The sequence below is a fragment of the Xenopus laevis genome, chromosome 8S (assembly GCF_017654675.1).
Source record: "Xenopus laevis strain J_2021 chromosome 8S, Xenopus_laevis_v10.1, whole genome shotgun sequence".
In the NCBI taxonomy this organism is placed as follows: Eukaryota; Metazoa; Chordata; class Amphibia; order Anura; family Pipidae; genus Xenopus; species Xenopus laevis.
Window position 1 is genome coordinate 45282454 of NC_054386.1, and position 14765 is coordinate 45297218.

At 37.4% G+C, this 14765-nt stretch overlaps 1 protein-coding gene across 1 annotated transcript in view; it reads left to right on the plus strand.

The window, feature by feature from the left end:
• LOC108700041 (pappalysin-1) overlaps positions 1-14765 on the plus strand; it is a 212755-nt gene that overhangs the window by 104308 nt on the left and 93682 nt on the right. The window contains exons 8-10 of the mRNA XM_018232903.2: positions 1941-2069; positions 4686-4777; positions 12099-12295. Of these exons, the coding sequence (XP_018088392.1) occupies positions 1941-2069; positions 4686-4777; positions 12099-12295 (418 nt within the window). The remainder of the gene's footprint in view (positions 1-1940; positions 2070-4685; positions 4778-12098; positions 12296-14765) is intronic.

Genomic DNA, 14765 nt, shown 5'->3' on the forward strand with positions numbered 1-14765 from the left:
CCCTAGCCTCAAAGATTAGAGTCATGGCCTAAATCAAAACTACACATTTACAATATAGAACATAAAATTAGCTTATTTACAAATATGTGATACCAGGGCAGGAACTAGGTGCCTAAGGAGCAAAGCTAAGGGGGAAACTTCTCTGCAGCTTACCCCTACTCTGTTCCCCTGTTTCCACTCTCTTAACTGGTGTTATGTTGTTCCCTATGCATGTGCACATCTGTACTTGAGTGCAATCGTTCGCGCATGCCTATTTGCTAGCGTCAGGAGTGGGAGGCAATGCAACCGGCATGGTTGCCTAGGGCCCCCGGCAATGTGTGATACTGTATATTTCTGATCTAGATAGTAACATAGTAAGTTAGTAAGTTAGGTTGAACAAAAAGACACATGTCCATTAAGTTCAACCTTAGGAAGATGATGTGCTCTCAGTTTTACCAGCAATTTAAGACATTTTGCAAAACCTCACTACAAAATAAAATGTTCTACAACCCAGTTGGTTTTCCTGGACCGGTGACATATAAGCAAGCATAATGGAGACACAAAGGGGCAGATTAGGCAACGTGTGAAATTAGAGCTCCCCAAAGTAAAATTCTGCCACTGTCTATTTATTCTTAAGGGATTTTTAGAGGTGTATTCATCAATGGATAAACAGAGTTCACCATTTGATAAATACACCTTTAAAATCCCTAGGAATGAATATAGTGTGAAGGAATTTTACTATGAGGAGCTCTAATTTCACACTTTGATTAATCTGTCTCAAGTGTCTTGACTTCTATCAATCTGGTTTTTCATTAATTTCTCCCTCGGGTTCAAGATAAAATTACAACATATCTCCAGAAATGGGCAATATTTTATCTGTTCTGGCTTGGCAGATGTACAGAGTCAGAATAATGAAACTTTTCCATATTCTGTATGACTTTACACCTTTCCAAACCTTATAATAAGATGGTGCATTAAAAATATTGTGAACCATAGCAGAAATTACAGACATTGAGATCAAAGAGAGTAATATATCATTAATACTGCTGAATATAATAAAGGAAAAAATGGTGTATTGAGTGACAAATGAGAAAATCAAAAGTGGACAGAAAAAGTCCATTCTTGTATAATGGTATTAATGTTTATGAGTAAAAGATTATATCGACTGCCTATTGTACTGTATACTAGTGAAGATATTTTTAAGAATTTCTTTTTTCCTGTCCCCTCCCCTACCTTTTTATTTTCTGTATCCTTTTCCGTAAAAATGTTTTGGAAAAATAAAAAAAAAAAAAAAAAAGATGGTGCCTTAAATATCTCCAGAGAGACTACCGGTAAAACTACTACAGTTTTCAAAGAAAACCAAAGCTGGATTGGGATTCCCAAATACATATGTTTTACTGCAAATGTCAAGATATGCTTCTTCACTGTCTTTCAATTTACACACATCTTTCTCTTTTCCCTATCTTTTCACCCTCAATGCAGCTGTTCCTTGATGCTTTATGGCATATACAGCATTCAGGAAACCACGCTCTTCAGTCCTACTGGATGTGGAAAGCATTTTATATCCGATTTCAAGACCTAAATACATTTAAGTAGCATAATCATTGTAAAAGGAAAGCTTAGCCAGGCAAAGAGAACTGTGTCAGTTTTAAAAGAAATATTTTTTCATAAACACTTGTACATTTAGTACCACTGCCCAGCACAAACTACAAATGACCTTAAAAAAATTATGTAGAAATGGAAACTTGAATTACATTGTGCTTTTGATAATTTACAGTAATTTCAGTCATCAGAACTGTAATGCGCAGGTACCATCCACAATAAGGCTTTTCTCAGAGAGCTAATGTGCAGTGCTAAAATATTGGAGAAAAACTACCTCATGTCAGGACATCATTATGACCAATGATTTCCTCATGTAGTTTCAGGACATCATTATGACCAATGATTTTTCTTGCTTGCAGGGATCTGATTCCTAACAATATCTACAAATATCAAGTGGTGACCATGTCTGGCGATAAGGAGAGCGAGCCGTCCCCAGAGTTGATTTATCGGCATGGAAGTGGCTACTGTGGGGATGGAATCATCCAAGAGTAAGAGAGGTTAAAAATAAACAGTGCATTTTCTGTAAGGATTGCATTTAACCTGTTGCCTCCCATTTAGAGATCTCTGGTGGGCAACTGGTTATCATACACTGTCCAAAAAGATGCTGATTACCAGAGTGTAGATTATACAGTTGATCACAACATTTTGGGCACCTCATGCCAAATTATATATTTAGCTTTTATTAAAGTGGAATGTAGTAAACAACTACTGCAACAATCCGTGCAAAAAATATAGTATACAGGTATGGGACCTGTTATCCAGAATGCTTGGGAACTGGGGCTTTCTGGATAACGGATCATAATTTGGATCTTCATACTTTGTCTAGTAGAAAAACTTGTAAACATTTAATTAACTCAATAAGCTGGTTTTGCTTCCAATAAGGATTATTTATTTCTTAGTTTGGATCAAGTTCAAGGTATTGTTTTATTATTACAGAGAAAAAGGAAATCCTTTTTAAAAATTTGGATTATTTGGATAAAATAGAGTCTATGGGAGATGGGCATTCGTACTTTGGAGTTTTCTGGCTAATGTTTTTCTGGGTAACGGATCCCATATCTGTATTTGCAATTGTCAGTGCATAGTTATATATTTTTTTCAAACTTTACAACAGGAACAGAGAAAATAGTAGTTGTGGAAATGCAAAAGCTTGGACACCCTTTCACTTTTCCAGTTATAATCACTGTTTATGTACAGTCCCTAACCGTAATTACCTGACTGGGAGATCTGCAATTACCGTGTAATTCCGCGCATGCGCAGTTGTCACAAACCGGCAAACTGCTCTAACTGTGCATGCACCGAAATACCGTTCACCCAGTCAGCTTACCGAGGACCACGAAGATGGATGCATGGAACTCCAGAGGTCTATCTGGGGTGGGGGGTACTCAGTTTTTTACAAATGGGTTGAATTCTACTTTAATGCTCCTTTAACATCATTGAAAATCTGTAGAGGGCCCAAAAAGATCACCAAAAGAGTGGCCAAAAATCACCACAACAAGAAATTAAAGACTCTGGATACAAAACATGTTTACGAGTTGTAATCTGTGCCAAAGGGCGTTTCATTAAATACTGACTTGTGTCCAAACTTTTGCACATGCCACAATTACTTATTTTCTTTGTTCTTATGTTCACGTGAAGTTCATGAAATAAAATGTAACTATGCATTTATATTTGCAAATGTTTTTTTCAACACAAAGATTCCTGCAGTAGTCGTTTTCCCTTAAAAATTTACTGAAAAGTTCATTTGACAAGGAGTGCCCACATTTTGCATTCAACTGTATGTTGATACAGGGTCACTTGGGATTTTTTGCAATGCTCTTTCATTTAACAATTTCCCATATTATGATGATCTGAGATAAGGAAAGAGGTTTATAGTTAGAAAACAGAGAAATTAGAATATGTAGAGGGTTGATTTTGTTGCACTGTTGTCACATTGAATAGACATACGTATATCTCATCTCCTTTTTTAAAACATAAAGTAGTTTGTCAGGCAACACATTTTTAAAGGGGTGGTTCACTTAACATTTGGGTGCAGATTTATTTAAGTTCGAATTGTAAATTTGACTTTTGTGTTGGATTTTTGGACAAAATTCACAAATTAGAGTTGGGAATAATCAAAACTTGAATTTGAATTTAAATTCAAGATTTATCATACCTTGGCCCTGGGAACAACTCGAATTCGATAGTACGCCACCTAAAACCTGCCGTGTTCATGTAGAAGTCAGCTTTTTATTCAAATCAATGTATGATTGCTAAGGTCATTTTGACCCTTAGAACCAGATTGATGAAATTGAAAATTGACGAGCTGCTGAATTAAAAGCTAAATAACTTGGATGAGCTGTGAAACATTTTCAAGGGTTTTTATTAAAACTTGTTTTTTTCTCATTTTTATTAAAAAATTCAACCAAATTCCCAATCACAAATGCCCTTACTAAAAAATCTGAACAAAAAAACACATGCAGGAAAAATTGAGACGTTTTTCGAATTTGCCGCTCAAAAACCACGACTTTTTTTGATTGTTGCACAAAAACCAGTGTCAAAATGCCTGAAACCCTCGAAGATCATGAAGGCAAAAAACATCTTCAGATAGTAAAAGGGACATCTGCCATTTACTTCTACGTATTAACTGGAGTATTTTCGGATTCAGATTTGTCTCAGTTTTGTTGCATAATATAGTCAACTTTTTTCCCCCACAACCCCCACAAATTATATGGACAAAAAGCCAGACAAGATAAATTCGACCTTTAATAGATGTGCCCCTACATGGCCAGTTGCCTTTGACCTAATTCTACTAGATGCTGAATATAATATCATATTCAGTGAAATATGTCCATCTTGTTAGCATACAATATGGAAGCTTTTCCACTGCCCTGAGTTTTGTCAAGGTTTCTTGCATTTGAGCAGCATGTCAATATCTACAGCAGATTTCCTGAATGAATATTTATTTGATGTTTGTTACCCTGTGTTTTACAGCACTGATTATATTTAACATTTACATAAAACCAATGGCACCAATTTTTGTCAAGAACGCTGGTCTTGCACTGTAACTATGTAAGAGAGAGTTAGCCCCAGTTATCACAAATTTTAAAAGTATCCTTCTCTTGTAGGGACCTTGGAGAGGAATGTGATGACATGAACAAGCTGAATGGTGATGGCTGCTCGCTCTTCTGCCAACAGGAGGTGTCTTTTCACTGCCTTGGTAAATTCATACAACCCAGAGTCATTTGCTAGTGGTTACTATAAAACTAAAATATCTGGATCAGTAGGTATTTGCCTAAGTATATGTGAGCAATTTATAGTTTGCTGAAAATGGTTATTGAATAACCAACACAAAGCGCAAAAACTAGACCAATAGGAACGTCCATACGTTTGTTCATAACCTATATGCCTGTGAAATGTCCTGTTTCCTTTACTGTATAAATTGCTTTTATGTGGATTAAAGGAGTGAACTTGATGGTTATAAGGCCAAGGGCACGCTAAGTGGATCTGCTCTCATGCTCACACCCATGTAGCTCCATTTGCTTTTCGTGCTGATATCTGCTCTTTCTAGCACCACACAAGTTGACACTGGGTCTGTCAATGGAGCTATGAGGGTGAGCGGATTTGCGTTCCTCTAAGGAAAGCAAACTATTAATTTAATGTGCCCTTGGCCCGGGGTGGTGGGGGGGGCCAGAGGCAACAATTCATGAAAGATCTATAAATATCGACCCTATGGCAGAGTATCTCAATGCAATTTAATTGCTTCCAGTGGCGTAACTAGATATTACTGGGCCCCACAGCAAATTATTTTTCAGGCCCCGAAGATGTCTAGAGGTTGTCCTGTTTTACCAAGTTTTATTGAAATTGTATATGAATTAGGGCCTAAGACAATTTGCAAATGATCTTTCCTTTATATTTTTTGTGCAGATTCACTTTTTATGCTCTCTGGTCAGCTCTCAAGTTGCTAGGGTCTTATTTACACTGGCAACCAGGCAGAAGTTTAAATCAGAGACTAGAATATGAATAGGAGAGGGACTGAATAGGAAGTTAAGCAATACAAAGTAAGAATCAAAATAATTAAATTATAGACCTGTCAGAGCTATCACAAGTTTATTGATGGCTGCTCAGATAGAATTCTATTGTTTCTACCTTAAAACTGATAAGTCAGCTCTAACAGTATTGAACACCAATGGTCGCAGGAAAGATAGTAATTGTAATGTCATTGCCTCCTTTACAGTTGGGTCCTGACAGCAATCTGGTCTCACTCACCAGGATAAAATAATTTTCCCCTAAAAATAATGAAAAGTTGTTAAAGCATGGGGTTAATGATACATTGTCAACAGGATCCAACTGCATATAACAGAGAGCTGTAAAAAGCCATGCTATAGGGAAGAAACGCTATTTTATGTGCCTATAAGTAGAGGTTTAAATTCCCTCTAGGCACTAAATGGGTCATATGCAGAGCTATACCCATTATACCCATGGGTTCCATAGCCCTCATTATACCCAGTGGTGCAAAAACCCTCATTATACCCATAGGGTGCCACAGCCCTCATTATACCCATGGGTGCCACAGCCCTCATTATACCCATGGGTGCCACAGCCCTCATACCCATGGGTGCCACAGCCCTCAGAGATATTACTATGGAATGAAAAGTAGAAAATGAAGTAGAAGAGAATTCTCTGTAGATTCTCATTCTTTTTTGGGTCTATAGCTGCTTTAATATGAATATAAAGTTATTATCTGGAAACCAGTGATCCAGAAAGCTCCAATTTTTTCAGAATTATTTCCTTTTTCTCTCTAATAATAAAACAGTAGCTTGTACTTGATCCAAACTAAGATATAATAAATCTTTATTGGAAGCAAAATCAGCTTATTGGGTTTATTTAATGTTTACATGATTTTCTAGAATTGGTAATATATGAAGATCGAAGTTACGGATAGATCTGTTATCCGGATAACCCCAAGTCCCGAGCATTCTGGATAACTAGTACCTTACCTGTACTTTGTATTTTTTGAGTACTTTCTGTTTTATGCTAACAGAAATTACCTAACATTAAGACTTCCATATTTTTTATCCGAAGCTATAAGCCAGTGTGCTAAATCAGTAGGACTCTGTATTGTTTGATGATTATCGTGCAATAAGATCAAACAAACTATATTGGAATGTTGGAATGGGTTTGAGTTCTCAATTTACCTCTGGCATAGAATAAAATACTCTCATGTCATTCAGCAGTCTGATTTTCATTACAGTGTTTGGCTGGTACACGTCTTATAATGTTGATAAAATGTTCTGCCACCTAAGAGTACTAGACCACCCTTATCTCTTCACTATCACTAACAACTCTTTTTAAGTTAAGACATGTATAAGACTGAAGCACTTGATAAAGAAAAGCATAGTGGCTTAATTTCAACCTAATTTAAGCAAATAATGCAATGGGAAAGAAGATCTGCCTGCCCTGTCTGGAAGGCTGTTATCTCTATATTCTCCATTGACATCATCTAATGAGAATGGGAGTACAATAAATATTTAGATAAAGCATAAGATCTGTGAAAAAAGGACGTGATAGAAGATCTGCGTCACTTAATGTTGCCAGGACCACTAGTTTATTGTCTGATGCTAGCTGTAAAACAAATTGAATGTTCTCCTCCCACACAGCATTTCTGGCTCTATTGTTGACAGGTACATTTTGTCTCAAACTTTGGCAAAGTTTTTTATATGGTTTGCAGGCACTCATCACTATAACTTAATTAGGGTTTCGTTTGTTTTACTTTTGGCCCCCCTATAATCTTATAAAGCTATAGCATCCTATTCCGGGGACCTGCATGTTCACTCAGTCAGGCTGCCCTGGTCTTCCAAGAACACAATCTTAAAAGAAGAAAAGTTAGCCAGGGTTGATCATCAACCTTCTTTTTTTTCTTTTGAGCCAACGTGATGGGAACATGTGAAATAGTACGAATAAACATGAAAATGCTGGTAAAAGAATGAACATGAACAGCTGAAGTTATTTTATTGGTTATTTTCTATGAAATGTATGCATGAGTTCAGTAGCTCCAAAGTAAAGGCATGGGTCCTGTTATCCAGAATTCTCAGGACCTGGGTTTTTCCAGATAATGGATCTTTATGTAATTTGGATCTTCATACATTAACTCTACTATAAAATCATGTAAACATTAAATAAACCCAATAGAATGGTTTTGCTTCTAATATGGATTAATTATGGGGCAGATTTACTATGGTTTGAATGCGAACTAAACTCACAGTTTCCAATTTAAACCCACCAATTAGAATTCAAATGTGAGATTTATTACACCTCAACCATGGAAACAGTTCTAATTTCATACTTCGCAACCTAAAACCTGCCCAGAAGTCAATGTCAGAGGCCCGTTGAACCATTTCAAGATGTTAATAGCCTTTCTGACATTCAAGGTTTTTTTTCAGAGGAAAACTCAATTCGAATTTGATTTGAATTTTCAGGTCGATCCTATTTAATCGAATGTTAGACGCTCAATTTTTTTAATAAATAACCACCCATTCAAGTTGTGAGTACATTAGAATTTATTACAGTTAAAATGTAAAGTGGAATGTTCCCAGATGAATATTCCGTAGTACATTGTGCATGATTGGTCACAAAATATGTTTCTGAGCATGAAAAAAATTGAAAGCACATGTTGTAGCCTTCCCATTCACCAGATCTCAATGCAAATTAATACACATTTGCGATGTATTACCAGTGTTTTTTATTGTGATCTAAAAATGTATGAAAGCTTTACGTTGAATCTCTGCAGAACTCCATTGCAAAGCTAATTTGTTAGCTCATAGTAAACTAACATAATAATAATTAATTGGCGTTTATCTTATTATGGTGTATGTATATATATTATATGTTGTAAGTTATCATTGGACAAAGCTGAGTGGGATTGGAATTTTTTTTTTCCAATTTATTTTCTATTAGTCATAATTTTTCTAATATTGAAATTTAAAGTTTAATTTGTGCCTTTATGTCTTCCAAAGCAACTGTAACTGTTCTTAACAATACATAAGTTGATGCATGTCTTATATTTGGCCCTGCTGAGCTGAATCCCTGAGTTTCATTAAAGGCAGCTGTTAGAATTAAGAGAACAGTTGTTAATATTCCACAGATGCTGCTGAGAATTATAGCAACTAATTTAGCAAATTGTAACCGGTCAGAAATTGCACCTGGATTACTGAACTGCAAGACTGCAAGCTGCAAGACCCTGCACTGGTCTGTTTTTTAAAACCCGCACCCAACCCGTACTCCATAAATTTTCACCCGACCTGCTACCCACAGTGTTCTTCATGCCAACCAGAAGTGACGTCACAATGACAGGAAGTGGCATCACAGCGAGCGTTTTTAACCATTAGGACACTTGGATTTTTAGCTATTTAGCTATTTTAGCTATTGGCCCTGCATTGGTCTCCTTTAGCCCCCCCCCCCCCCACTGCAGACGATTGGGTACACGCGGGGCACCTGCACACTGGGCAAATGAAGAATTATCCCAATCATATTTCGGGTATTCCACGGGTACCTGACCTGATGCAGGACTCTACCAGGAACATTAATCCATTTTCCATTTTGGTAAACAAAAAATGGAAAACAGTTTATAAAGCCTTTGTTTCTGGTTAACGATCTGGAAACAACTGAACTGAAAAAAAGTGTTTGAAAGTTGAACAACCCCTTCAATACATACATCAATGGCCGTGGTTTAGAGTTAACAGCTATGATATTTCTACCCTCTTTTCTCTGCAGTAGTGATGGGCGAATTTATTCGGCAGGTGCAAATTCACGTCAAATTTGTGCGATTTGCCGCTGGCGAATAAATTTGGCGTAAAAAAAATGGACACCGGTGTCGTTTCGCAAATTTGTCGCCGTTTTGCAAATTTCGCTGGCAAAACGGCTGAAAATTCGCCCATCACTACTCTGCAGCTCTTAAGATTCTGGCACATCTTATATTGTATATGTGCCTTTGTTCCTGTAAAGAAGACACTAAGAATTATCACAGGAAAATTCCAAGACAGATAGTGTGTATCTAAGCATTATCTACACAGTGTCTAGCTACATATCTGTGTAGAAACATTTGTTACTAGCACCATGGGTGGTTAAGATGACCTTAGGTCAGCTTTAATATTCTACATGATCACACAAGTCAGTAGTCTAGCAAAACCAGTCTAAAACTGCAACCAGATGTGGCAAATTAGAATATTAGTGTACACCGTTACAACAAAATAAAAAACAAACACATTATTAAAATAAAAAGGAAGTTGAGTACAACTAAAAGAAATACAGAACGGGGGTCAGGTGGGGGGCTTCGGAAGAATGCTAAATATTTTCTAACAGAGATAACTCAAATTAAGATGAACTGTGGGAAGACGGTCCCTAGGGTATATAGAGAAGGTAATTCTGAAAAGCAAATATTTGTCGGTCAGGAGGTAGAAAGCTTACTTTTGTTGAAAGTAAAATGCAAATGTCCTAATCTGTATCAAAGCCTTGGAAGCAATAATAAACAATTTGGCCTCCTAAACATTGCACGAGAAGAGAGATTTGGAGGGATTAAGAATACTCCATGAATTCAAAGCTTTGAGACTATGCTTGCACATATTTGTCCCTTTTTCTCGGACAGATAACGATGTGGCATGAAACCTGTTGTTGGAACTCTCCCTAGATAAACAGAGAAGATTAAAAATAAGTTTTTTGCCTGGCCCTTTGTGCTGTTATATGTTTTTTAAAATGCATGTATTCATCTGTGTATAAAAGAAAAATAATCGGCTGGTTAGTTCTGTATTTAGAGCAGAATAACAGGATGCTAAACTTGTGTTTGCTCTCAGTAATGTGGCCACTCTTAAGGACTTTAAAGACCTGGCACATAGATGTCTATGCAGTGTTCTGTGTTGTGGAAGGATGCCCATGTCAGATAGGTTCATATCCTGACTGTCTGCTTCCTGTAGCTGGAGACCTGTATGAAGCAGAATTAGGTGACTTGGCCATTGGCCTCTTTGTACCTGAATAGGATTTTTGTTGGCCTTTGCATGTCAACAGTGACAAGGAAAGAATATTTATGCTCTCATCAAATTGTCAAGCTATTTTTCTGGCTAAAAAAATTTTTTTTTCAGTTACAGCCTGGTTTACTCAAATAACATATCCTGTTTTCTCTTCTGGTGAACTATGTATTAGCAAAATTATTGTTTTGACATAGGATAAGCTGTACTTGGGCTCTGTGTACTGGGAACGAGGCACACCAACCTGTTCGGAAATCAGGAACCTAGTAAACTGGGAGTAAAGCCATGCTGGACAGTTTCTGTGTCTTTTTGTACGTATCCTCCCTAACGCACTGCTAACCTTGGCAGGCATTATTACAGTGGTCCTGGGCAAAATTAAGAACAAATTAGCCTAGTCTGCAGCAACTCAAAGGCCCTATTTTTCTGTTGTGAAAATCAATCAATCAGATTGAGCAGCTTCCAAGTTTTTTTGTTTGCCAGGGACACACAACCTTATCAAGATCATATTAGATTTATCAGCACTTGAGGAGAACATTTGGATAGTAAACAAGGTCTTTTCTTGTTATACTTTCCTTCATAAGTCAATGCGGTGCCCTCTTGTGTAGACAAACTCAGGGAACACTCTGCTCTTTATATTGACACCAACTAATATATTATTAAAAATAAAGAGCAATATGTACCAACATTTAAGACATGCCATTTTTAAATGTGAATTAGAAAAATGCTTTGGCATAGTATGATTTAAGAATCTTTGATTATGGAGAATATTTACATTATAATGGGAATGGATTGCATCTCCTTATGCTGTAGAGCTCTGATTAAGAATTTGCAGTATAGATAGCTTTGACACGTATAACCAAGGGAAAACCGGGCAGGTTCTCTCCTGATTGACATGGTGATCAGCCAATCGCTGATGGCCACTTCATAGGCCCTGCTCATGTAAGTACGCCCCATCCCCAAACTTCACTGACCTGCCCCAGTGATGTAATGGCCCCGCCCCCTGTCTGGATCAGGAGCCGCACAAAGGTAGCAACCCTAAACACATAAAAAAGGGGAGGAGTAAAAAGTTTTCCAAAAGGGGTTTGGCCATCTTTGTGGAAATGTAAGCAAGATGGTAGGACTTTGCATTGAAAAAATGAGGACTACACTACTGCGGCATGCGCCTGCTCCTGCTCCTGCTCCTAATTCTTTTGCAAAGCTTTAATTGGATTGGCTGGCAATAGGATCAATGTTATGCAAATGAACAAGAAACAAAACAACTTTGCTTAGAAGCCCTGGGTTCTTCTGAATTTCTCTATCCCTGCTGCTGGACTACTGCATCTTCTGCATCAATTACCTGGAATTGAAAGACACAAAGTTTATTTATTACATAAAACGGGAGCCTTTTTTAAAAGAATAATTAAACATTGTTTTCTATCTCTAACGTACCCCAGAATAACTTATGTTTTTTATATATGTTTTAATAAATGTTTTGAAAAGATAAAGTCTTACCTGGAAATAAATACGTCTGTTCCATTGCAGATGAGCCCAGCAAATGCTATTTTCATGATGGCGATGGAGTCTGTGAGGAGTTTGAAAGAATGACAAGCATTAAGGACTGTGGTGTTTATACACCAAAAGGATTTCTGGATCAATGGGCATCAAACGTCTCAGTCTCACACCAGAGTGAACAGCAGTGCCCAGGGTGGGTTGTGATTGGTCAGCCAGCAGCAACACAGGTATGGTACCAGGCATTCATCCACCGTACTAATCTAGAAGGCTACATTCACCCCTCAAAAAAGGTGAACCTTTAAGCAGAAACTAATTAAAATGTAATGATCTGTTGCCCATGTTAGTCACAATTATGTGTTTGCTTCAGAAAGACTTCTTTAATTTATATAAATAATCTCCTGTGTAGCCATAACGGTAGCCATTCAAGATGAAAAAGGAGAAACCCCTTAGGTTACATAACAGATAACTCAGTAGAATACAATGTGTGTAATACTTAAACATGAAGATAAGCTGGTTACATGTTTTTCATGGCTCTCTGTAGGACTACAGACTGAAAACCAGTTGTGAAACTACCGGTGGTGCAGGTGGTGTGACTGCACCAGTGTTCGCACTCTCTTGTGGACTTTTGGAGGAGGCTGGGGGGGGGGGCTGCACGGCCTGCACCTAGCCTGCACCCGGGGAGGGTGGAGTGTTAATTACTGCTGAAAACATCTTTAATATAAAATAGGACATTTGTTTAACAATAAATAGTTGAAAAAGCTCATTCAAATTATCAGCAATAAATGATTTATACATAATTTAGTAGTAAAGGGTCCAACACATGATGTGGGTTAAGTAAAGTATTAGTTTATAATATACAAAAGCCATGAATATCGTGTAAATTATTTCTTATAAACGGTGACTAGTGATGTGATCAGTTATAAACGGTGAATAGTGATGTCATTTTTGTCACATGACTCACTAAAATATATAATAAATAAAGTACCCCTTGTTGGAAAATATGAGGATATTAGAAGTAACCTTGGAGTTCCATGACCTGTATAAAAGCAGATCATGGAACTCCTCAGTGACTTATAATATCCTTATATTTTACAATAGGGGGTACTTTATTCACTATATAAATACCACATCATTATTGATTGTCTATACTTATATATAAACGGTTTGTTCAAATAGCTGTGATGAGCTGTAATGGACCCGTTACTAACAGATTAACTAACCTTAACTGTATCTGCATCAAGTGTTGAGAAAGGGCACTAAAGGCCCAAAATATGTTGTGTCTGTCAGTCTGCAATAAACACTTATCACAGCAGTAAATCTGCATTGGAGTGCTTTCCTCTTTCTTATTTAAAATTCTAACATCTCCTACAGTCATTGGCGTCTGCTGTTGTGAGGCTTCAGAGGGCGCCCCCAGGCCCACGGCAAATTTTAATCATCGGAACCGGAGTACTGGGAATTTAAGAAATGATTGTATCTTCAGCACATCCCCAGTGTTCTTGAACTAAAAAGGTTGTGGTTGGGCAGCATGCTGCCCCCAGGGCCGTATTTATATATAGAGCCTGTGCCTAGGGCGGCATAATTTTGGGGGCGGGCCTCGGGGTGCATATTTTCTTTGGTTTTGTTTTTTTAAAAACCCTCCCCACCCTCCACCATGGATTTCCAAAGGAAATCCGGTGACTGAGCTGAGGGGATGAGGGGTAGGTGGGCAGAGGAAGACTGCAGAGTGACATCACACGCACAGCACGTGACTTCATTGCGCCAGCGCGTGATGTCAGCGTGCACGACATAGGGGCATGTTTACGTCCAATGCCTTGGTGGCCTGTCCACAAAACTGGGTCTGGGGCCAGGAGGTATAGTAGGTCCCATGAGGCCCTAATTATTGAGCATTTTGAATATATATATATATATATATATATATATATATATATATATATATATATATATATATATATATATATATATATATATATATATATATATATTGGTAGTACAGGACAAGATCTGGATATGTTGGAGGCCCTAAAATTAATTTGCTGTGGGGCCCAGTTACTAGTTAAGATACTAATAAGAACCCCTTTGTCTGATCACAGGCATTACATGGACCTGCACAGCATTTCTAGCTGTCTCTGTATAAATGGCTACACATGTTTGGATCCTCACAGGAATAGATATTTTCCTTGCTTAAGATTTAAAAAAGAAATAATGTAGGTTCAAAGAATGGAGAAAAATAGGTCTGAGAAAAAACTGGCCATTTGCCAAGTCTATGATCAAGATAGTTAAAACAGCAAGAAAGCTGCAAGTGGCTTTTTAAAAACTAAACAAAACACAGTTTTATGAAGTACTGTACTATTCGTGAAAGGCTTTTTTATGATGGAATTGTTTTCATGCTTTTGTAATAGCGCGTCATTGTAGCTCATCTACTTTGTACTTGTCCCAAAATGTTAAAATTAAGGAACAAAGCTTGATATGTTTTAGAACTTCGTGATAACATAATTTAGGGTAAGAAAAAAAACTGTCCATCAGATGTAGCAGTTTTTAATACTGCTGTTGTCTACACAACTGCAAAATATGTAATATGATACTGATTTGTATATATACATCATAAATGAGATTGAGAATAGGGTTGCCACCTGTTCTGTGTTGATCCGGATTGCCTGATGTTTTGAAGGTCTGACCCCCTGAAAGCATCCTCACACC